The sequence below is a fragment of the Chiloscyllium punctatum genome, chromosome 26, assembly GCF_047496795.1.
Source record: "Chiloscyllium punctatum isolate Juve2018m chromosome 26, sChiPun1.3, whole genome shotgun sequence".
NCBI classification, from domain to species: domain Eukaryota; kingdom Metazoa; phylum Chordata; class Chondrichthyes; order Orectolobiformes; family Hemiscylliidae; genus Chiloscyllium; species Chiloscyllium punctatum.
The window spans coordinates 32,009,012-32,034,906 of NC_092764.1; the positions used below are offsets into that span (position 1 = coordinate 32,009,012).

The 25,895-nt window shown below is 40.1% G+C and overlaps 1 protein-coding gene across 1 annotated transcript in view; it reads right to left on the minus strand.

Annotated features, from left to right (window-relative positions):
• Nucleotides 1-1,414: 1,414 nt before the first annotated feature.
• gas8 (growth arrest-specific 8) overlaps nucleotides 1,415-25,895 on the minus strand; it is a 39,894-nt gene continuing 15,413 nt past the window's right edge. Inside the window, exons 6-11 of the mRNA XM_072596065.1 lie at nucleotides 24,167-24,372; nucleotides 22,298-22,465; nucleotides 16,615-16,701; nucleotides 9,525-9,734; nucleotides 7,858-7,923; nucleotides 1,415-2,649 (exon numbers count right to left, since the gene is read on the minus strand). Of these exons, the coding sequence (XP_072452166.1) occupies nucleotides 2,500-2,649; nucleotides 7,858-7,923; nucleotides 9,525-9,734; nucleotides 16,615-16,701; nucleotides 22,298-22,465; nucleotides 24,167-24,372 (887 nt within the window). The 3' untranslated portion in view covers nucleotides 1,415-2,499. The remainder of the gene's footprint in view (nucleotides 2,650-7,857; nucleotides 7,924-9,524; nucleotides 9,735-16,614; nucleotides 16,702-22,297; nucleotides 22,466-24,166; nucleotides 24,373-25,895) is intronic.

Sequence of the window (25,895 nt, forward strand, 5' to 3'; positions counted from 1 at the left end):
TGTGCCAAATATTCTTAGATTAATGTACTAACACTAACAAACTCCACAAACCTAGACAGTAAGGCGATTTCTACCTCACCCTCCTGTCAGGCTGCAATGTTGATTTGAAGACAATGAAGAATAATATTTGACAGGATGTAATGGAAACACGACCACCAATCCCATGTATTTCTGAAGTTACAATGATTCCTCGTGTTTGTTTTGATTTACGTTTGTATAATTATCAGATATAACACTCAGGTAGATTTCAACTGCTTATATTGAATTCATAGCATTTTTTTCATATTAGCTAATTCTTTGCAAACATCATTTATCAAAAATGAAACATTTGTACAATACTACCTTTTTCAATCTTTGGCTATAAAGACAATCTGTTCCTTTTTCAGTTTGTGAAATCAGAGTTCAATGAATTGAGCCTGACTGCCCATCCCTTGTTGATAAGTCTACTTGGATGCTTTACCAAAATGTAGTTAATAGGTAGATTCTTGAATAATGAAAGAACATTGAAAATATATTATTTTCCTGTATCATTCAATAATTGCATTTTAATGTAAATGTTGTGTTTGTAAGTGAACATAAATTAATAAATGTACAAAAGTTTAGTCTTTTGGGCAGACCATTCAATTGATGGATTGTGAAGGCAGTCTAGTTGAGCTATGAGCTCTGTAGCTGAAATCATAGCAACAAGCAACCCGCACAAAGATTCATAACTTAGGTGATGTCTGGAGGAGTTGAGTTATTTGCAGTGGGATGGGGTGAGGGGGTGAATAGAGTGGCGAAAATACATAAGGAATTATGCAAACCTTCTAAATTAATTGAACAAAGTTGATATTTTCTTTAAGACAAATCATCAATGAAGCCCACAGAAAGGTTTATTAAGAAGCTTTAAGCAAAAACTCTGAATTTAAAAAAATATTTGCTACTGAATTCTGAGTTCACAGTGAGGCACAATAAATATTTGCACCAGTGACACAGTTAACATCTTGGATAAAACTTATAGAGATGATACTGTGGTCAATCTGATTTTAAAAAGATACCTTTAAACATCATATAATTTTAAGTGACATGACTCCCTTGGAGGTGAAACTTGTTAAATGTCAGATTTACCCCAGACACGGTCTAACATTTAATCAAATTGGGGTAATATACAGGGTCTGTAAATTTGAGTGGCAAAGTAGCCTCCTGAAGCATGGCAGAAATTTAGATAAAAACTATGGTCTGAAAACTATTAGCTTTGCGCTATGTGGAACTAAAAATTAATGCAGCAGATAAGAAGACAAAATTTGATGTAGGATACGGAGTTTGAGATGATCTTGGTTGTCAGTGAAGTTTCTCACAGGGTGTAGAAATTGTAAATAAGAAAGGCAGCTTGAAAATTGGAGGCAGGAAATAGAAGTGTCACAATTCAAAGGGATTCTTTATATTATTGAAATGTATTTTATTTTGAACTCATTTGACTTTTGAAATAGCAAATACAAAAATGCTCAGGTGAACACAAGTAGCTTACCACAACAGCCCTGAGGTTTGAAGGCATCAAGCATGAGTGATAAACTTAAAATTTTATTGAAATGGGTATTACCAAATTTCTCAATTATATACAGTAAAATCATGACAATAGGAAGAAGAAGTTCAAGAATTTTATTATTATTGATAAATTGCCTATGGTGCTGTGCATAATTAATTGTGGAACGTGATTATCTTCAAAAAATTGGTAATGGAATTGAGAGATCAATTTAGGTGCTTGCTCCAGGAAGTCACCAAATAACCGGAATATGCACTTCATTATAACAGTTGTCATAACAAAATTAATGAAAAATATTGACGGAACAGCTTGTGAATAAATGAACAGTACAGGAAGTAAAGTTTATGCTAAGCATGCAAGATTGTTAACAATATATAGATAAATGGTTGCTTAAAGAGAGAAGATCGTAGTTTGAAATTTCAAAAGATAACTAAAGTTTAGTTTTCAAGAAGTCTGGAATCAAAGTAGACCTAATCCACCCTACCTATATTCTTTACAGAATGTTACAGCTATGCACATAAAACATGATTAGTGCGCATAGAATATTTGAATGTTTTAGCTGCATTGAATGGAACTGAGGTAGGTAAGTTAGCGGGAAATTATCACATTTCTGTATACAATTAAGTAATCAGCGAAATCTTGATGTTAACAGTAAAAATGTTGTATTCTGTATTGCTCAAATTAATTGAATATTTATTCTGGTACACAGGAATCCAATCTGATTTTACTAAGATGAGGCAAGTGCTCGGTCCTAAATGTATATTTAAATGTTCTTTCTTATTTTTTAAAAATTGCAGGTCTTAAAGCCATGAAGTAATTACAAACTTCACTTCATTAATTTCTAGTGTTAAAAAGATATCCCCTAACAAGTTTTGCTAGAGCAGTTTGTATCACATCATAATTAGGAATGTTACCAAACTTATTTATTGGTAACCAAGTATCCCACATCTTTAGGATGTATAATTTATAACTCAGACCTATGTTGAAGCAGCAACCAGCCCAGCTGGGCCCTGACCGATCTTCTGTCCACAAAAGGCAGTCTCTAGTGGTTTGAATCCAAGTTCATCTACTGGAATTCCAAATGCAGTGAGTTTTGCTTCATATGTTCGCAGCAAATCATTGTGAGCCTGTGTAAGAATTAGACTGTCAATTTTATTCCGTAATCCCACAGAAAATGTGCTTATAATTTTACATTAAAATGACCTTTTCCATATTACAACCATACAAATATAAGGAACCTTTATGAAAAAGTGGCAAACAGACCGTATTTAGATGGTGCCACCTCAGATTTCTAATTAATGCGTCAAAGCATGCTATACACAATGAATGAATTAACAGCAACTGTTATTAAAATAGCTGCCATATTGCTCATGTAAAAGAAGACTCTCACAAACAGGTGTGAAATTAATATTGGTGATGCTTTTTGGGAGAGGAATTTTGGCCACAACACTGATCTTCTCATTATTCAAATCCTACCTTGAAATTTTTAAAATTTACCTGAATAATCAGAATATGTCATGGATTTTACCTCATTCAAAAGCTGGCACTGTCCCCGGTACAATGAACATTTATTAATTAATTACTGGCACTTAATAGTCTAGAATATAGAAACTCAGGCCTTTGATCAAGGCAAGCACACCAAGGTGAGAGTATTTCTAGCTGAGATATTTGTATATATGATTTGCCAAAGGTTGTGTAATTCCTGTTTCTCTTGAGAATTTTCAAATTTAAAAAGCTAATGTTTCTTTACTTTAGGTTTAACTATCAATTAATATTCAGGAACGACTGAGATATAGGTCATCATTACAAACTGTTTTTTTGCTGGTAATTCATGAATCACAGTGGTACAGCATATGCAAAGCAAATTGTTTCCTACAAGTTAGAAAAATAATTAACTTCCATTCAAAAGTCCTAAAGCTTATTTAAAACAACACTTGATTTTGTGGGCACTAGTTGAAAATTAAGTGTATTGCTGTTTGGTGGTAGTTATTCCAACAAATTAATGGTGATTCTGGGTTAAAGGGACAGAAAAGGAAGAAATCACAATATTAGACTTGGTACAGAATGACAGCTTAATGTAGCACAGAAGGTAGGCATTCAACTTGCTCTTTCAAACATATTGTCCATCGATAAGTTTTCAGTAATTTCTCAGATGAATTTTCTGAGGAGTGGCAATGCCACATAGTTTTTTTTAGGAAAGAAAGGAGCTCCAAAAGTTTTTAGGGGCGATTTTGCTCTGGACTCTCTCAGAAATGCAGACCTATGCTTCAATTCTGACAGTTTCTTTGTAATACAGTAATGTCAGAGAAGGGCAAACTACATCTGCTGTTCACAGCACTCACCTGCCGTATTCTGAAACATCAAGGTCCTGACAGCCACTTTGACAGTTTCTGTCAAGCCATAAGGACACAAGGCAAGTGTGATGGTACGATGCTGGGAGGGTAGTGGGGATAGAGTGTCAGGGATAAAAGATGGCAGCTGGAAGTGTGTTAATAATGGTAGGATACCAGATGAGTAGTGGGTAGTGTCAGGTTAGTAGGATGTCAGCTGGGTAATGTGCTGGTGAGTAGACTTACCAGTAGCATAGGGATGTAGTTGGGGAGCTATAAGATGGATACCAGATTGGTAGAGTGTTGGGTGCCACTAAAGTAAAGTGTCAGGTAGGGAGCAGGGTGCCAGATAAGGAGATAATAGGGTGTCAAATGGGTAGGATGCCAAGTGGGAAACAGGGCAAGATGTCAAGTGGACAGGGTGCCAGGTGGCAAGGTAAGTGATGCAGTTTTAGGGTAGGTCGGGATATGTGGGAGAAATCGGGTCCAGTGAAGGCTGGTATTGGGTCAAAGTCGTTCAGGTCCAGTGGTGGAGAAACCAAGTCCAATGGGAGGGGTTGGGTCAGGTTGGCCCCAGTAAGGTCAGGGGGCAACGTGAGAGGAGATGTCAGATCTGAGGATGGTGCCAAGTTTCAGTGTGGGCATTTAAGTAGATGAGGGAGGTTTAGTTGCAGGTATCTGAGTACAGGGTCAATTTAATAGTATCTCAGGATTAAGAGGTATTTCCTAGGCCGTTCATTCACTGTTTGCTATGTTAGAGATTCTGCAGAGTCCACATGTATAAGTCCTATCTCTAATTAATGTCTGGTCAGCAGAAAATCTGGGCCAAAACATAACAGATTCAGAACAATCTGTTGGCATGATAGTGGTATGTTTCTTCCTAACTGAAGTAGAATATTCCAATATTTATTTTAGTTCAGCCTGCACTATGGAACTATTTCTTTTCAAGTTCCATCCACTTCCAGCTATCCTCCTTTAAAGACAAAGACAACTGGACAATCTTCATAATATTCAGAAAAATGGTCAACCGCCAAAGGTATGTGTGGCCTTTGTAGTACAAAGTTTAAACTTGATTGTTGGTATACTAATGAGACAGAATATATCATAACAGCACATGATACAGTATCTCCCTTAAAGCCCCATGGCAAGATAAAGCCATGTTTTTTTAAGTTAGGATCTCCTTAACTTCAGCAGAAACTGTATATGTTCTTTAACAGCACAATTGGAGCAGAAATACATGGTGACAGTGAGTGAAAGAACAATATGGAGTAATCTTCATCTTTACTGGGAAGCTTCAAGGCTTCCAATCCAAAAGTGCAGCTATATTGGTGTTGAAAGTTTACCCAACTATTGAACTGTATCTGTTCTTGCTCTAAAGATGAAGTGAGCAGATCAGTACATATTGTATGCAATAGATGGTTGTGCAAATGATATTTAGAGAATCACAGAATCCACACAGGTTTGAAGCAGGCCATTCAGCCCATTGCATTGAGTCCACACCAGCCCTCTGAAGAGCATCCCACCCAGACCCACACTCCTACGTTAGTCTACACATCCCTTGACTCTATGGACAATTTGGTATGGCAAATCCACCTTATTTGCACATCATTGGACTATGGGAGGAAAACGGAGCAACTGGAAGAAATCTAAGCAGACAGGGGGAGAACGTACAAACTCCACACGGACAGTCACCGAAGGGTGGAATTGAACCTGAGTCTCTGGCGCTGTGAGGCAGCAGTGCTAACCATTGAGTCACTGTGCTCAAGAAAGACACTGACAAAAATAAAGCTATGTGCGAAGCAGTAATAAAAACATTAGATATTCACGTCAATCTACAGAAACAGATTTTGTTCAGTGGACTTAGAAGCATACCCAGATGAAAGGGAAAAGCATTGATACTTCTGGCAATGGTCTGTACAGACAATGCAGAGGACAGCTAAAAGGATAAACTAATCAGGCAGCAAATTATTGGATGAAGTTTTATCTGATCCCCTGCAATTAGTGCACTATTTAACATTAACAAAGGCAATTTAACTGAGCAGACTAGCTGAAGTCAGGAAGCAAAATGAATCTGATTTGGGAAAGGGACAGAGTCACTTTATGGGATACAAAAGCAGAGATGACACAAAGAGCATTTATAAGCTGCCCTTACCAAATGAAAACAATCTGGCAGAAAAAAAAACAGCCACAAAAATTGCTGTGCCAAAGAGCACAAAAGTATCTTTTTTCAAAAAGGGTTGCTTTCAAATTGTGCATCACAGCCACAAGCTCGTATGGAATGAGTAAAAGAAGTCTTCAACAAGTGGCAAGATCCATGAAACAGAAAATATTGATGATATTGTGACACCTTTAAGAGATCTTTTAGGACAGCAGTTTATAATCCTGATACTGACTATGATTGGAAAATATAAACGTTCTGTACAGTCACACATAAACCTAAATGAGCCAGGTGGTATGGAACTCAAGGATCCACAGTACTAGCTCATACAATTGAAAATGAAACACTGCAACAGAATAGACATGGACTACTTTCTCCATAATCGAAGCAGTCATCAACACAGTCCACCAGAGCACAGATGATATGTTTATCAAGAGATCCAAGTGATAATTCGGTGAACACGGTGGCACAGTGGTTAGCACTGCTGCCTCACAGCACCAGAGACCTGGGTTCAATTCCCGCCTCAGGCAACTGACTGTGTGGAGTTTGCACGTTCTCCCCGTGTCTGCGTGGGTTTCCTCCCACAGTCCAAAGATGTGCAGGTCAGGTGAATTGGCCATGCTAAATTGCCCGTAGTGTTAAGTAAGGGGTAAATGTAGGGGTATGGGTGGGTTGTGCTTCGGCGGCTCGGTGTGGGCTTGTTGGGCCGAAAGGCCTGTTTCCACACTGTAAGTAATCTAATTCAATTGCTGAACCAGAATCATCAGGCAATTCTCCTTCTGTCCAGCAATGTCCAACACAGAACTTGTGAAATAACTTTACCAAAGCTGGTATCCCATCACCAAGTCACCCTTTATTTACAATATGCATAGCACAGTCAGTTCTGACACAACATGATACTTCTGTTCTCATGCAATCTCACATTATAAGAAGATCATGCAATAGCTATGCCATGTAAACTCATGGGGCCGGAATAGTTTAATAGCCATTAAGGTAAGGAGAGTTTGTGTTCTATAAATAAGGTCTAAATTCTTCAATTGCATTAAAGCCAATTCGCGTTGAAGTAACACGTTATAGCAGAACTGATTGTAGTTAGACATTGGTCTGGCTTTCTCAGAGTGAACAGAACCTTTGACACTCATGTTGCCATCGGTCAGCCAGAACTCCCTCATTGGACCAGGTTAACAGTCCCATCATATGGCCGGCTGACCTCATTACAATCATTGCAATTTTAATTCCCAACCTCCTCCAAAGGAGTTAAGAACATGTTCAGATATACTAGCCAAGGTACCACATTAGGCAACCCTGTAGAAAAAAATAGTCAGAGGGGAGATAGTGACGGGGTTAAGCCGAACTGTGTGATATGCTAATAAGACTATTTGCATCATAGGAAATGATTCAGTGTCACATGGTTTTGCAGCCTAATGACAAGATGATGTTTTCTTTACTTTATGAGGCTAAATGTTCTTTAGTAACACAAGAAGAATATTATAGTTTCCAGGAATTCAAGTAAATTGAATAATTTCCAAAATGTTTGGACAATTTCTGCATCATCAAAAGAAACCTCTAAAAGGGTAAAGGAAATTGTCCCCTATTGGAGAGCCCAGGGTTTGTTTTTGTTATAACAGGTAGAAAAGGCTAAAAATATACTGTACTTAGTAGAGATTTTTAAGACCAAGTAGAATGGCTTCCAATGATTGGAAGGTTGATACCCAGAGTACAAAAATGTAAGATGCTTAGCAGATATTCAATATGAGTGAAACCTACTATTCAAGACAGAAAATGCAAATCCGTTAGAATATTAACTTAATGCAGTAGTAGAAGTCAATTACACATTTCACTCATACCTTACAAACCCGAGCCAGTTCATACTGCAGGTCCTTTATAACATTGTTCTTGGAGTCCAGGACATCCTGAAAAATAACCAAACAAATAAGACTACTGCGATATTCTACATATTGTAATCGGTTTTACATAATTTATGTTTGTAGTTCAAAATTTTAGAAGCAACTTCTTTCAATTCATTCTTGAGATGCAAGTAAGACCAGCATTAATTCTCCAACAATTATTGCCCTTAAGCTGAGCAACTTTCTATTGTTCATATGTAGCTACATCTATTTTTTTTTTCTCTCTAGTGGGTTTGACACAACTATGCAATATCATTTCAGATGGCAACCACATCACAGTGCATCTGCAGTAAGCTGGTTCAGGAAAGGATTGCAGATTTCCTTCACACGACATAGGGCATCCTGGTAGTTTCATGGTCACCATGACTGAGGCTGGAATTTTATTCTGGTTTTTATAATTAAATTTAAATCCCTCTCATAATTGTGGTCAGATTTGAACTCATGTCAGTAGAACATTCATCAAAGTCTCTGGATCACAAGTCCAGTACCATTACCTCTATGTTACCATCCCCAAAGCAGTTTCACTTCACCTTTAAAGAAAGGTCATCCATATAGTTCAGACAGTTAAAGTTTCTTAGTTCAACATACATCTTGTCCAATAAGCAAAAATTGCATATATGTTTCCTGTGCCCTCAGGACATACAACAAAAAGTATACTTTGCACACTCCAGAAAGAGGAATCAACATGGGTAGAGTTGGATGAAAGACATCACAGAGTGTTTGCAAAAGAGCTATATTGAATGTATGAGAATGGAGTAAGATGGATGTTTGTGACATGCCATGACAGCAAATATTCTGAAAGCAATACATTCAAACCAGTTGTATCAGATGTTGAGCAGCCTTAAAGCGCTATGACAGTTTGCTCAAAGAACACTCCAAGAGAGTTTAAGATTTTATTTGCATGTTCGGGAAGACTAAAAGTGGCTCTCTTTCATATATAACACACCCATTTGATACCAGTGCTCATTTTCCCCCTCAAACTGACCTATAATCCTGCTTTATAGAAGGGAAATATGACCTTCTAACCCCTCAGATCTATGTTGACATGGTACATATTTGGTTCTTAAAACATACTGACAGTATTTATGAGATCAGAACCTGAATTTGGTTTGACCTCATTGGCAAAATTGGCAGGCATTGCAGCTGGTCTGTATACTTCATGTTTGTTTGGGGGAAAATCAAATTGTTCAGCAATGGATAGATGCCAACTTTCATTAACCATGTCACCAATATTCCAGTCAATCAGAATAATGTTTGAGGATTAAAATGATAAATCTCACCTTTTGTTTATAAACTTTGTACACCAAGATAATGTGATTGTATTTGCTGTTATCTCTCAAATTATTTTGTTTAACCTGTTGCATGTGAATATGTATAAATTTGAAAAGTTTGTATTTATAGCTCCTTAAAGAATGAGCACCAAACAGTGCCAGAAAAGGCCATTTCGCCCACCGGGTCTGGACCAGTGCCCCGAAGACTATACCGCCCAATCATCCTCATAACCTCACACTGAAGTTTCCCCATTGTAGCCCAACCTTCAAACTACAAGTAGACAATGCACTATGACAAGGAGAGAGAAACAGAAAGACAAAGCTTTCTGACAATACCTCCAGTTTGTGACTGATCATACTGAGTGCAGTGGGGTCAAGGTTGGAAGCAGCGAGGACCTCATTCAGTTGTGCTTCTTTCTTCTCTAGGCATTCAGACAGGACAGTAAGTTTCTGCTCAAGGATTATATTCTTCAAGCCAGTTTTCTGTTGAACCTCCTGAATGGCTTTGTCAAATTTGTTATACAGGTCATCCCGTTCTTCTTGAACCTCAATAAAAAGAAAATCTAAGTTATTAGATATGTGTAAAGTTAGGCAAAAACAAATAAACCAAGTTAATTATATTACAACTCATTCACATGTTGATGTTAATGGATATTGGAAGGCATTATTTGAAATTATAATGATGAAACCTTGCTTTTCTCACCATTCTGAATATAGATTGTTATTTGTAAAAGTATCATAGTGAATGTTACACATGTACCAAATCACCTGTTATCTATATATTTTGTAAAGTTCATATGAATCGACACATTAACTATCTATAGATGACTGTGTGAATGGTCATAGTTTCAGAAGAGCTAAATAATTGTTTTTATATTATAAAACTGGTAGTCATCTTTTTCCAATTTCATTTTTAGTCTCTTAGACCATAAGACCATAAGACATAGGAGTGGAAGTAAGGCCATTCGGCCCATCGAGTCCACTCCGCCATTCAATCATGGCTGATGCGCATTTCAGCTCCACTTGCCAGCGTTCTCCCCGTAGCCCTTAATTCCTCTAGACAACAAGAACCTATCAATCTCGGCCTTGAAGACATTTAGCGTCCCGGCTTCCACTGCACTCCGTGGCAATGAATTCCACAGGCCCACCACTCTCTGGCTGAAGAAATGTCTCCGCATTTCCGTTCTGAAATGACCCCCTCTAATTTTAAGGCTGTGTCCACGGGTCCTAGTCTCCTCGCCTAACAGAAACAATTTTCTAGCATCCACCTTTTCAAAGCCATGTATTATTTTGTACGTCTCTATTAGATCTCCCCTTAATCTTCTAAACTCCAACGAATACAATCCCAGTATCCTCAGCCGTTCCTCATATGCTAGACCTGTCATTCCAGGGATCATCCGTGTGAATCTCCGCTGGACACGCTCCAGTGCCAGTATGTCCTTCCTGAGGTGTGGGGACCAAAACTGGACACAGTACTCCAAATGGGGCCTAACCAGAGCTTTATAAAGTCTTAGTAGTACATCTCTGCTTTTATATTCCAACCCTCTTGAGATAAGAGACAACATTGCATTCGCTTTCTTAATCACAGACTCAACCTGCATGTTTACCTTTAGAGAATCCTCGACTAGCACTCCCAGATCTCTTTGTGCTTTGGCTTTATTAAGTTTCTCACCATTTAGAAAGTAGTCCATTCCTATATTCTTTTTGCCAAAGTGCAAGACCTCGCACTTGCTCACGTTAAATTCCATCAGCCATTTCCTGGACCACTCTCCCAACCTGTCTAGATCCTTCTGTAGCCTCCCCACTTCCTCAGTACTACCTGCCTGTCTACCTAACTTTGTATCATCGGCAAACTTCGCTAGAATGCCCCCGGTTCCCTCATCCAAATCATTAATATATAATGCGAACAGCTGTGGCCCCAGCACCGAACCCTGCGGGACACCGCTCGTCACCGGCTGCCATTCTGAAAAAGAACCTTTTATCCCAACTCTCTGCCTTCTGTTAGATAGCCAATCCTCAATCCATCCCAGCAGCTCACCTCGAACACCATGGGCCCTCACCTTGCTCAGCAGTCTCCCGTGTGGCACCTTATCAAAGGCCTTTTGAAAGTCCAGATAGACCACATCCACTGGGTTCCCCTGGTCTAACCTACTTGTTACCTCTTCAAAAAATTCCAACAGGTTTGTCAGGCATGACCTCCCTTTACTAAATCCATGTTGACTTGTTCTAATCAGACTCTGCTCATCCAAGAATTTAGAAACCTCATCCTTAATGATGGATTCTAGAATTTTACCAACAACCGAGGTTAAGCTGATTGGCCTATAATTTTCCATCTTTTGCCTTGATCCTTTCTTGAACAAGGGGGTTACTACAGCCATCTTCCAATCATCCGGGACCTTTCCTGACTCCAGTGACTCTTGAAAGATCTCAACCAATGCCTCTGCTATTTCCTCAGCAACCTCTCTCAGAACTCTAGGGTGTATCCCATCGGGGCCAGGAGATTTATCAATATTAAGACTTTTTCACTTTTCTAGCACTATCTCTTTCGTAATGGCAACCATACTCAACTCAGCCCCGTGACACCCTTTAATTTTTGGGATATTACTCATGTCTTCCACTGTGAAAACTGACGCAAAGTACTTGTTAAGTTCTCCTGCTATTTCCTTATCTCCCATCACTAGGCTCCCTGCATCAGTTTGAAGTGGCCCAATGTCTACTTTTGCCTGTCGTTTGTTTCTTATGTACTGAAAGAAACTTTTACTATTATTTCTAATATTACTGGCTAGCCTACCTTCATATTTGATCCTCTCATTTCTTATTACACTCTTTGTTATCCTCTGTTTGCTTTTGTATCCTTCCCAATCTTCTGATTTCCCACTGTTCTTAGCCACTTTATAGGATCTCTCTTTTTCTTTAATACATTTCCTGACTTCCTTTGTCAGCCAAGGTTGTCTAATCCCTCCCCGGTTAATCTTTCTTTTCTTGGGAATGAACCTCTGTACAGTGTCCTCAATTATACCTACAAACTCCTGCCATTTTTGCTCTAGTGTCTTCCCGGTTAGCCTCTGCTTCCAGTCTATTTTAGTCAGTTCCTCTCTCATGCCCTCATAATTACCTTTATTCAACTGTAACACCATTACATCAGATTTCGCCTTCTCCCTTTCAAACTCCAGACTGAACTCTACCATATTATGGTCGCTACTTCCTAAGGGTTCCCTTACTTTAAGATCTTTTATAGAGTCTGGTTCATTGCAAAGCACTAGGTCCAGAATAGCCTGCTCTCTTGTGGGCTCCATGACAAGCTGTTCCAAAAAGCCATCCTGTAAGCATTCCATGAATTCCCTTTCTTTAGATCCACTAGCAACATTATTTACCCAGTCCACCTGCATATTGAAGTCACCCATGATCAATGTAACCTTGCCTTTCTGACATGCCTTCTCTATTTCCCGGTACATGTTGCGTCCCTGGTCCTGACCACTGTTAGGAGGTCTGTACACAACTCCAATTATGGTTTTTTTGCCTTTGTGGTTCCTCAATTCCACCCACACAGACTCCACATCATCCGACGCTATGTCATTCAATACCATAGATTTAATTTTGTTCTTAACTAACAAGGCAACCCCACCCCCTCTGCCCACCTCTCTGTCTTTTCGATAAGTCGAAAAACCATGGAGGTTTAACTGCCAGTCCTGACCCCCCTGTAACCAAGTCTCTGTGATGCCTACTACATCATAATCATTCACTATTATCTGTGCCATTAATTCATCGGCTTTGTTATGAATGCTACGAGCATTCAGGTAAAGTGCCTTAATGCTAACTTCCTTATTAGAGATGTTGTAAGTCATATGTCCTAAGTTATCCTTGCTTTTTTCTGCATTCTCAGTCTGCCTCAATTTTAAATCCGCCTGGAAACATGCTATCCTGCTGCTTATCTTTCCATTTACTTCCATACTCCCTGTCGCTTTCACTTTCCCTTCCCCCCAACTCAGAAGTTTAAAGTCCTACTGACCACCCTATTTATCCTCTTCGCCAGAACATTGGTACCTGATCGGTTCAGGTGGAGACCGTCCCAACGGTACAGATCCCCCCTGTTCCAAAACTGATGCCAGTGCCCCATGAAGTGGAATCCCTCTTTCCCACACCAATCCCTTAGCCACGTGTTTACTTGCCTAATTTTCTTGTCCCTATGCCAATTGGCACGTGGCTCGGGCAGTAATCCGGAGATTATGACCCTTGAGGACCTGTGCTTCAATTTCCTGCCTAGTGCTTCGTAATGCCCAAACAGGTCCTCCACCCTAGTCTTGCCTATGTTGTTGGTACCAACGTGGACCACAACAACTGGATCCTCCCCCTCCCGCTCCAATATCCTTTCAAGCCGGTCAGAGATGTCTCGCACCCTGGCACCGGGCAGGCAACACACCATGCGAGACTCCCGATCCGGCTTGCAAAGGATACTATCTGTCCCCCTAATTATAGAATCCCCTATAACCACTACCTGTCTATTAGCTCCCCCCTCTTGAATGGCCTTCTGCACCATGGTGCCTTGGTCAGTTGGCTCATCCTGTCCAGAGCCCTTTTCCTCATCCGAACAGGGAGCAAGAATCTCGTACCTGTTGGACAAGGTCAAGGGCTGAGGCTCCTCCACTCCTGAACTCTGGGTCCCCCTACCTGCCTCACTTACAGTCACACTCTTTTGTGCCTGATCACTAGCTGAAATTATTATTGAACATACTTCATCTGTCTTAATTCCATGCTTGTTATTAAAATTTAACATTTGCAATCATCTTGCTGTCTATTTCACTCAGTTTATTTTGATTTCCCATTACCATCATTGTGAAAATGCTTCTTGTGGCTTTGCTTTAGGAACTTAGGATGTTTGTGGATCATGCTGGGTAGGTCAAGACTGCATCTTTTTAATTATTCTTTTTCTTTGCAAACTAAACTTAAAAAGGACTAGGGAAGGAATTGCTGCACTAACTAAAAACATATTACTGGAACTTACTGGGAGTTGTGTTTAGACACTTTTTTTCAAACAGTAAGTGAGGTGAGATAAGATGGCACAGCACCGGATGGCAGGGCCATTACTGATTTGGCACATTCTGTAAATATTATAATTCCAGCCAGTGGAGATTTTTCCTGCAATTCCTGCTGATTACAATTTTATTACAGCTCAGAACTATGCTTGATCAAGTGCTGTCTTGACATCAAGGGCAGTCGTTCATTCCTCACCTCTGAGATGAAGCTCTTTTGTCCACATTTGGCCTAAAACTGTAACGAAGTATCGGACTGTTGTTCTGGTAAAACCCAAACTGAGAATTAGTGAATGGGTTATTGATGATTAAGTGTCGCTTGGTAGTAACAAAAATGACACTTCCAACACTTTGCCAATGATTCTGAGGATAATATGGTGGTAAATGATTGGATTGGACTTAGCTGTTTTTCATGCAAGAGACATACCTGAGATAATTTTTACTTTGTTAGGTAGCTGCATACTTTTGCAGCATTGGAACAGCCTGGCTGGAAATGCAGCTAGTTTTTTGTTCTTGTTATGGCAGAAGCCTGTGCCATATCCAGTGCATACTAGCCATTTCTAGATATCATGTGGCGTGAATTCATTTGGCTGAAGTAGGGCCTCTGTTGTGATTGGGTTTTCCATGGATGTCTGGATGGATTATCCATATGGCATTTCTGTTCCTAAAGTGGGTGCAAACACTTCAGCTTGGACTTCTGCACTCATGCAGTGCCCCACCATTATTGGGCATGGACATGTTCATTGATCCACCTCCTCCCATTAGTTGTTTAATTGTCCATCATCTAAGGCTGAAAATTGCAAGACTAGAGTTACAACTTGATCCATTGGATTGGTGAATACTAACTCTGACATTACATTGGTCCTTCCTGCTTCATATTTCTCATTTGAAGTGTTTTGGTCAAAAAACTTGATGTAATGGTAGAGTAAGAGATATGCAAGGTCATAATTTTAGAGATTATAGTTAATTCTATTGTCGCTAAACATTTACAGCCTCATGGATCTCCAATTTTAACTGGATCTCCTCTTAATCTACTCCATGTTACTTTATATGATGAAAGGTATCCGCAGTATAAAAGTGGGATTTCATCTCCACAAAGATGCAGTGATTATCATTCTCACCATTATCGTCATGAACAGTGGGATTGGGACCGATAGATTGGAGGGGATGAGGCCAAGTAGGTTTCGCCTTTATGTTGATTCTCTCTCCGTCTTCTTTCAGCCCAGTTTAATGTTATGTCATTCAGGACTCAGCCAACTCTGTCAATTATAATGCAACCAAACCAATCTTTGCAATCAACATTTAAGTGTGCCAGCCAGACTACACTAACTCATCAGCTGAGGGAAGCAATAATCGGTAGGAACGCACCTTGTCCAAATTTTATCTGATGCCATAAATTGCTTGGAATCTGGAGTCAATGTTAAGGGGTCCAAGGAAAACTCCCTTCTGACATTAGTCTATTGTCTCACCAGTGGGAAGGGACGCTATTTTCAGAAAATTTCTGAGTACGGTAATGACAGGCTGTTGCTTACTGGTGTGTGGGACAGCTCTCCCAATTTTGATATGTACATCAGGAAAACTTTATACTTTCAGTTGGGCTGGACATGCCTTTGACTTGTTGTGGTCAAATCCAATATCAAGGACAATATTGAATCAATATTATTCTTATTAGAGCAGTGTCAATATATTGATACAAATGAATGACTTGCTAGTCTAGAGGGCAGTTAAGAGACAGTCAATCACGTCTCTCTGTGTATGGACACCCATGTGGATGAGGCAAGGACAAGACTACAGATTGATTTCCCTAAAAAGGATATTAAAGAATTAGATGACAATTCTGTAGTCACATGGTCACCATTATTGAAATTAACTTGTTAACACTTTTTCTTAAATACATTGGATTTAAATTCCACAACTGCCAGATCTTCTGGACACTAGATTGCAAATCCTTGTAAACTTGTAACATAATGATGTCATCACTTTTCTTATGGTATGTTCCACAATTAAAGTTCTTGCTCAGTGTTATTATTAATAATCTTTCTAACTTTAAGATGCAATGTGTTTCTGCAAGTCTCCGAAATTTGCCTATCTAGAATAATTTCCCTAAAGGCTACGAATTCTGGAAAAAAACTGATCATTTAAGGCTGAGATGAATTGACTTATTTTGTTAGGTAAGCATGTCATGGAGTATTGAGTCAAAGCAGTTAATGTGAGTTGAGGTACAGATCATCCAAACTAGAGCAAAGAGTAAGCTACTTGTGTTCCTGTGGTCTGATTTTAGTTCACAACTTGTCTCACAACCAGTCATTCCAACTTCCCACCATAGCATTAGAAGCAGGGTGACTCCTGCATATTTGAGAAGCTGCAATTTAGTAAATATTGTTATTGTAACCTACCTTGCAAAAACGCTGTTCTAATACTTCGTGCTCCCACCTGAACTGCTTCATTTCTTTGTCCATAAGGTTAAGCTTTGCTCTAGCTCTCTGTGAAAAGAAAGATCATGCTGTATGTCACCATAATGGCTTTCACACTGACTGTTGAATTATTTTCAGAAGGCCTGTTGCCATTAACACAAACCACGGGCCATCCAAGCCACAAACCTTTTATTATCTAGGTACTCCTCATACCTTCATGATTAACTGGTAGAATTATACAACGTATCTGTTTTTCCACAACAAGATGGGGCTGTGTTGCTTCATGAAGGCTATCAGACCTGAATCTACCAAACCAACCATAACCTTATAGTTCCAGTAGTCAAGTACTTAAAAGGAAAGTGGTTAGCCTGGCACAAATACAAGTAGCAGTGTGATTGAACATTCTCCATTTGTCTGTCTGCAGCAACACCAACACTAAAGACTTGGCATCATACTGGACTTATAGTTAATTTGAATGGTAGTGTAAAATTAATTTCATCTAGCATTGATGATAAAGTTGGAATAGTTCTGCTGTACCATAGGCCTGTTCTCTCATTATAGAGAGACATCTGTTGGGAGTTTAACCTGAGGATCACACACCTTAGGCAAGGAAGCAATTGAGAAAGACAGCCCTTCATGATCCCATCAGATAGTGTGGGAATTGAACCCACACTGTTGGCATTACTCTGCATTTCGAATCAGCTACCCGGCCAAGTGAGCTAATCATACAATGATTACAAAGGTTTCACAGAATCTCCAAATCCCATAATATTCAGTACCAACGAGGAACAAATCGACAAATATATAAGAACACTATTGCCTCCAAGTCGTCTACCACCCTGACTTGGTTCACATGCTCAGAATACACTGAATGGAGGAAAGGAGTGGTATGTATGAGAGTGGAAAATCCCTAAATTGTCTGGAAAAATTTAATCATATGGGAGGCAGGTAGGTGGGCCAGGGAAAGCATGACAAGGCCTTTTGCCAAGGCAGCCATTTGGCCACGAGATGAAGTGATTGGTTTTCAGGGGAATTTTTGAAGGATGAAAGAAATGATACAGTAGGGAAAAAAGTTCCAAGGCTTTGGCATATGTGGCTGATGGCAAGTTTAGAGCAAAGGCAGTCAAGAGGCTCAGGACACAAGAGTTGAAGGATTGTTATTTTTCAAGAGGTTAAAGAGATAAAGAAGGGCTGAAAGTCATGGAGGAATTTGCAAACAAGGTTTAAAATTTTGAAGTTAGTGAGTTGAGAACCAAATTAGCTCCGCAAGCACAATGGCAGTGGGCAAGGAGTGGTCAGTCCATATCTGTAGTGAGTAGAATATTGAATGACTTCAAGATGGCGGAATATGGAAGATGGGAAACCAATGAGGAAAGCATTAGACCAGTTAAACATGGTGATAACATGAATGATGGTATTACTAGATGAGCCATAACAATTAATGGGAATTGAAGGTCTTTGTGCTGTTGAGGATAAAAGATTTGAGATAAAGCTCAACAAGAGAAGTTGAAAAAGAGATGTCGGGGGGGGAGATGTCAGGGGAGATGTCAGGGGTGGGTTCTTTACCCAGAGAGTGGTGGGGGCATGGAATGCGCTGCCCGTGGGAGTGGTAGAGTCAGATTCATTGGCGACCTTTAAGCGGCATTTGGATAGGTGCTTAATCTAGGATAGAAGTTCGGCACAACATCGTGGGCCGAAGGGCCTGTTCTGTGCTGTATTGTTCTATGTTCTATGTTCTATACAATGTCTTTTATGACTGAAGGATGTCCCCAAGCACTTTATAGCTAATGAAGTATAGTCACTGTTGTAATACAGGAATTCACTCGCTAACTTATGCACAGCAACCTGCTCAGACACTAATAATGACCAAGTAATCTGTTTCTGTAATATTGACCGGGGTATAAATATTGGCCGGGGTATAAATATTGGCCATGACATTGGAAATTACTCCTGCGTTTCTTCAAAATAATGCCATGGAATCTTTTTGTTCACCCAAGTAAGCAGATCGGACTGCAGTTTAACATCTCAAGTGAAGGCCAGCACCTTCAAGAATAAACAGAAGGTCACCTTCACTTTTGGGCCTAAATACTGAGTGGAGCTTGAATCCACTATTTTCTGACTGAAGTGAGAGTGCTATCAACTGACAAACAGCAAATATCTGCTCCAGTTTCCTCCCACAATTCAAAGATGTGCAGGTCAGGTGAATTGGCAATGCTAAATTGCCCATAGTGTTAGGTAGGTTAGGAGAATGGGTCTGGGTGGGTTACTCTTCGGAGGGTCGGTGTGGACTTGTTGGGCTAAAAGGGTCTGTTTCCATAGTGTAGGTAATCTAATCTGTTAAAAAAAATTAAGGCAAAAAACTGCAAATCCATGAAATCTGAAAAAAATTAAAATTCTGAAGAAACTTATCAGGTTGTGTAGTTTGGTTCAGTTCAAAACTGACACACCAGATGAAGTGGAGATGATGCAGAATGCATGTGTAATGTATAGGGGAACTATGGCTTGACTTCAGATAATGCTGCTCAGGGGTAGCATGCAGATGTGACATTGTGGAAATCAAGAACAAGCACAGGAAAAAAGAGCAAGCCTGGAATGGAGGTCATGACTAAATAGATAAGAATGAAACCCAGTAAGATAAGTTGCACAACTGAGGGTGGGCATCAGAGGAAGATGGTGTAATCAATCATGTTGAAACTTGCAGATGGATTGAGAAGAATAAGGAACGATAGTGAACCAGGGCTCACAGTCACAGATTGTCATTTATGACTAATTGGGAATCATTTCAGTGCTGTGGCAGGAAAGAACTCTGATTTGAGTGATTTAAAGATGGAGTTGTAGCAACAATGAAGACCAAAAATGGGAGGCATCAATACATTTAAGGACTACATGGACTAAAGGGATGTTGGAGTTATATAGTTGTTTGGAGAATGGGGTTCTAAGAATTTGGGAACTAACAGAAGACCTGAGAGTAGGACGGACAGTTCCCGAGAAAGGCAAATATTTAGAATTCAGTTAGTAAGTGATACATTAAGTAGTCATCAATTTAGGTGGAACAAAAAGCGAGATTGATGGACAAGATTGATTGCTTACAGTCCAACAGGTTATTTGGAAGCACTAGCTTTCAGAGCTGCTCCTTCATCAGGTGATTGTGGAGACTAAGATTGTAAGACACAGAATTTATTGCAAAGGTTTATAGTGTGATGTAACCGTTAAGTCTCTCATCTTTTAGAATGACCATGTTGGTTTCAGTTCTTTCATATGTAAATCGCAAAAGTTACATTCTCAAGTGAACTTTAACAATTGGTGTCAAGTCCGCCCAGATAATGTATTGAAGGTGTTAGCTTCCCTGTGTGAGGCTCTCTGTGCCACTACGGTCAGACTGATTCTAATCTAAAAATCGGATTTACAGATTCTTACATGGATTCATGCAGTTTTTGAGCAAAGTAAAATGTAATTCTGCAAGTACAAGTTCACCCCACAAACTTATAAGTGTATGTATGCATGTGGGTGTGGTTGTGTGTGTGTGTGGTAGGGGGGGAGAGAGAGAGGTGGTCTGTGAGAGAGTGTGTCCAGTTCTTCCCAGGAGCCCAAAGGTTACACCATGTTCTTCACATCCTGTAACATATTATCAATTGAAGATGAGCACCTCGCCAAGACCTTCCCCACACCTCCACTTCTCGGCTTTAAACAACCACCAAACCTCAAACAGATCATTGATCGTAGCAAACTGCCCGGCTTTCAGGGCGATACCATACAACCTTGACGCGATAGACACTGCAAGATGTGTCAGAATGTTAACATGGATACCACCATTATGTGTGGGGACACCTCCCACCCTGTATGTGGCAGGTACTCATACAACTCAGCCAACGTTGTCTATCCCATATGCTGCAGGCAAGGATGCCCTGAGGCATGGTACATTGGTGAGACCAAGCAGAGGCTATGGCAATGGATGAATGGACACCACACAACAATCAACGGACAGGAGTGTTCCCCTCCCGGTTGGAGAACAATTCCGTGGGACATTCGACCTCGGACTTTCGGTGATTCTCCTCCAAGGCAGACTTCGGGAAAGTGGCTGAGCAGAGGCTGATAGCCAAGTTCGATACCCATGGGGTGGCCTCAACTGGAACCTTGGGTTGATTTCACACTACAGGTGACCCCATTGCACTATATACACACACAGACAGCCAGACACACACGGACAGACAGACAGACACACACACACACACACACACACTCACGCAGACCCTCTCTCATACGCTCACACATACACTCCCACACACTCTCTCTCACAGACATATACCCCTTGGCACTCACACTCACACATATACACATACTCTCTCACAGACACACATAACCACCCCCCCCCCCCCCCACACACACACACACATACACATATAAAGGTTTGTGGGGTGAATTTGTACTTGCAGAATTACATTTTACTTTGCTCAAACACTGCATGAATCCACATTGGAGTCTGTAAATCCAATTTTTAGATTAGAATCAGTCTGACTATTGTGGCACAGACAGCCTCACATAGGGACGCTAACACCTTCAGTACATTATCTGGGCATCAATTATTAAAGTTCACTTGAGAATGTAACTTTTAAAAAAGTTTTGTGATTAACATATGAAAGAACTGAAACCAACATGGTCATTCTAAAAGATGAGAGACTTAAACAACCCAGGTCTTTTTCAATATATAATTTCAGTTACATCACACTGTAAACTTGTGCTACAAATTCTGTGTTTTACAATCTTATTCTCCACAACCACCTGATGAAGTAGCAGCACTCTGAAAGCTAATGCTTCTAACAAAACCTGCTGGACTATAACTTGACACTGTGTGATTTTTAACTTTGTACACCCCAGTCCGACACTGGCGGCTCCAAACCAAGATTGATTGGAAATAGTAAAACTACAGACATGGCTTTACGGCTGAACCAGGATGATACTTGAGGAGTACCTTTGTTTACTAGCAAAGGAGAGGGAATGATGTGGCAGAAGTAAGTGAACAAATAAAGTCAATCTTAGTAGCAAAAACATCCATAATCTCCTCACTTCTTATTGGAGATGTATTACAATTTCTTCATTGTTGTGCAGTCAAAATTCCTTTGCAGGAATATCTTTGTAATACAGATAGCAATGTTTCAAGGTGATAGTCCACAATGCCTTCTTAGACTAACAGACAGTGTGCAATAAATGTCAACTTTGCTGACACTACCATCACTACCATGTTTTGGCAGACATGAACATTCTGAATTGAGAGTGTATTGCTGGAAAAGCACAGCAGGTCAGGCAGCATCCAAGGAGCAGGAAAATTGACATTTCGGGCCAGAGCTCTGGCCCGAGAAGTCGATTTTCCTGCTCCTCGGATGCTGCTTGACCTGCTGTGCTTTTCCAGCAATACACTCTCAACTCTGATCTGCAGCATTTGCAGACCACACTGTCTCCCATGAATATTCTGCAAGCATTTTACAACATATTCTCCAGTTTAGCAATGCAGTTAAAGAAATTTATATTATTGAGAGCATCTCTACAAAATGCAAGTTACTATGAATCATTAAGTGTTACTGGTTGCATAACCAAAAAGTAGGGGAACCAATAACAGTCACGTAAACGCAAGCTGTTATGCACATCAACTTGCAACTACGATACTTACAGAAAGAAAACCTTTATCTTGTTCATAGTTGGCCAATAGTTTATTAAGTCTTGTCACCTCATCCTTTGCCTTGTGCAGTGGCTCTGTCAGTCGCTTATTTTGAAACTGAACCTCCCACATTTCCTTTTCTAATCGTTCTTCTTTTAACTTCATTTCCTCCATTTGTTCCTAAGGAATTAGAGCAAAATCTGATGATCGTGGCTTACCATTACAAACTATGTTTACAAAATCAAGAGTAAATATAGAGTAAATCAACCACAAGAAATAAAAACTTTAATATCTACATAAAGATGTTTGTTAATATCTATTATGTGACAAAGTAACAATGTACTAAACCTTTGTTCAGTAAATGACATCACTTGAGCATTTTTAACACAAAGATCACAAAAACGTTTGCAGAAGCAACATCTTCATATATGAAGCTATCAGCCAATTCACCTCCCTTAAAGAAGTCACAATGTTTCCAGTGCAGTAACACACAGATCACTAACTGATTAATTACATGATCTTTGATAGCTATCTCACAGCTGCACATGTTCCTTTGCCACACTCACATCAACTGCCATGCTATTGCACGGCTTTCACTTCCAGAATCCATGCAGCAAGATATTAAAAGGCTTTGCCAGCTTATTGCTTCATATGTCAGTCTGCCCGATGGACTACCATTGCAGAGTAAAGTAAGTTTTGTGGGGGCAATGCAATCAAATGAATAAGGTATACTTTAGGAACTGACTTGTGAAGCCAGTATACTACAGTACTAGAAATATAAGAGATTATTCAGACCATCATTTCAGGCAGCCTCTCTACAAAAGCAGCTTATCTACTCCCGCTCCTCTGCTGACCTAAGTTTATTTTTTTCAGCTGCTTACCTAATAGAACCATGTAGGATGAAGAAATATTACGGGGAATGTTTCTGCATCCCATATGCAAGGTCCGAGCAATGCAAACTGATCAGAGGCCCCAAAACCAACTCATGACCACAGAAGTGACCTTTGCAAAAAGTGCCTCAACCACTTAAAAGCAACCAGTACTATTTTGGGTGCTCCAGAAAAACTAATTTAGAGACCTATTTGCAGAGTGACCAGTGGTAGAGTGACATCACAAGTTAACTACAACTAACTCATTTCAGTTTTGACCTCCAAGATGGTATCAGAGTTCGCAGCACAGTATGTGGGCTCCTGCCCCAAGCAGATTGTCCACTTTCACATTACTTTCTTCCTTAACAGCTTTTCTCGTACTTTACTTACCTTCTGTGGATAGATTGAGTCAGTGTAGGGAATAGTGAGAGAGTGCAGGGGAGAGAGTGATTGAGCCCATTGGGGAGGAGAGCAAACCAGCATGGGGATAGCAAGACAATGAGCCCAGCGTGGCTGCAATAGAGGTCCCCTGGCATCTGCGGCAAGGATAGCAGGCAGCCGAAGATCTCCTGGCATCTGCAGCAGCATTGGGCATGGGGAGATCACACCCTTGTGGAGAGTGTGAGCCCAGCATGGCTAAATACTTAAGAAAGGCTGCAATGTTGAATTTTAACTTTATTTTTCTATTTTGTACCTAGGCACCTTTGTACCGAATGTGGCACCAATTATGAGCAGCTTTATACTTAGGAATGACATTCCTACTTACCGGGCCAGAATCTCCACATCTATTTCTCATAGATGGTGAGAACCATCAAGATGAAGAAACGCCAATTTGATTTAAAATGAAATATCAGAGCTTATAGGACAGTGTGCAAATCCACCATGGTTGAATGTCTCCTTATAAAAACTTTTGTTATTATTCTTTCAACAAAGTATGAAACACCTGTGATTTTACTTACACCCATGTACAAATATCTAGAATGTAATTATCTAATAACGTGGAATATCTAACCTTCAATGAGTTAATTAGCGCAAGGTTGTTAAGAGTAATATCATTGTAGTAATTTTTGATATCACTGAATGCTTTTTCATGGTTTTTCATCAAGGCATTGATCTGACCATTCTTTCTTTCTTCAATTTCATGAATTTCTGTTTTTCTTTTCAATTCCATCTCATCACGCAGCACATCCATCTTCTTTTGATACTTGGCTTCGATATCTGGGAGTGGTGAAGGTCCAATTAGAAGATTTTCTTACAGAAAGTGACAGAAATCAATCACAAATACATTGCATTATCCAGAGCAAAAGGAAATAATGTCTAGTTAGAGCCATAGAGATGCACAACACAGAAACAGACCCTTCGGTCCAACCCGTCCATGCCGATCAAACATCCCAACCCAATCTAGTCCCACCTGCCAGCACCCAGCCCATATCCCACCAAACCCTTCCTATTCATATACCCATCCAAATGCCTCTTAAATATTGCAATTGTACCAGCCTCCACCACTTCCTCTGGTAGCTCATTCCATACATGTACCTCCTCTGTGTGAAAAAGTTGCTCCTTAGGTCTCTTTTATATCTTTCCCCTCTCACCCTAAATCTATGTCCTCTACTTCTGGACTCCCCCACCCCAGGGAAAAGACTTTGTCTATTTATCCTACCCATGCCCCTCATAATTTTGTAAAGCTCTATAAGATCACCCCTCAGCCTTCGACGCTCCAGGGAAAACAGCCCCAGCCTGTTGAGCCTCTCCCTATAGCTCAAATCCTCCAACCCTGGCAACATCCTTGTAAATCTTTACTAAACCCTTTCAAGTTTCACAACATCTTTCTGATAGGAAGCAAACACAATTTTCTAACAGTGGCCTAACCAATGTCCTGTACAGCTGCAACATGACCTCCCAACTCCTGTACTCAATACTCTGACCAATAAAGGAAAGCATACCAAACGTCTTCTTTACTATCCTATCTACCTGCGACTCCACTTTCAAGGAGCTATGAACCTGCACTCCAAGGTCTCTTTGTTCAGCAACACTCCCTAGGACCTTACCATTCCATGTATAAGTCCTGCTAAGATTTGCTTTCCCAAACTGCAGCACCTCTCATTTATCTGAATTAAACTCCATCTGCCACTTCTCAGCCCATTGGCCCATCTGGTCATGATCCTGTTGTAATCTGAGGTAACCTTCTTCATTGTCCACTACACCTCCAATTTTGGTGTCATCTGCAAAATTACTAACTGTACCTCTTATGCCTGCATCCAAATCATTCATGAAAATGACAAAACGTAGAGGACCCAGCACTGATCCTTGTGGCACTCCACTGGTCACAGGCTTCCAGTCTGAAAAGTAACTCTCCACCACCATCCTTTGTCTTCTACCTTTGAGCCAGTTCTGTATCCAAATGGCAAGTTCTTCCTGTATTCCGTGAGATCTAACCTTGCTAATCAGTCTCCCATGGGGAACCTTGTCGAACACCTTACTGAAGTCCATATAGATCATATCTACTACTCTGCCCTCATCAATCCTCTTTGTTAGATCTTCAAAAAAAATCAATCAAGTTTGTGAGACAAGATTTCCCACGCACAAAGCCATGTCGACTATCCCTAATCTATACTTGCCTTTCTAAATACTTGTACATTCAGTCCCTCACAATTCCCTCCAACAACTTGCCCACCACCGACGTCAGGCTCACTGGTCTATAGTTCCCTGGCTTGTCCTTACCACCCTTCGTAAAGAGTGGC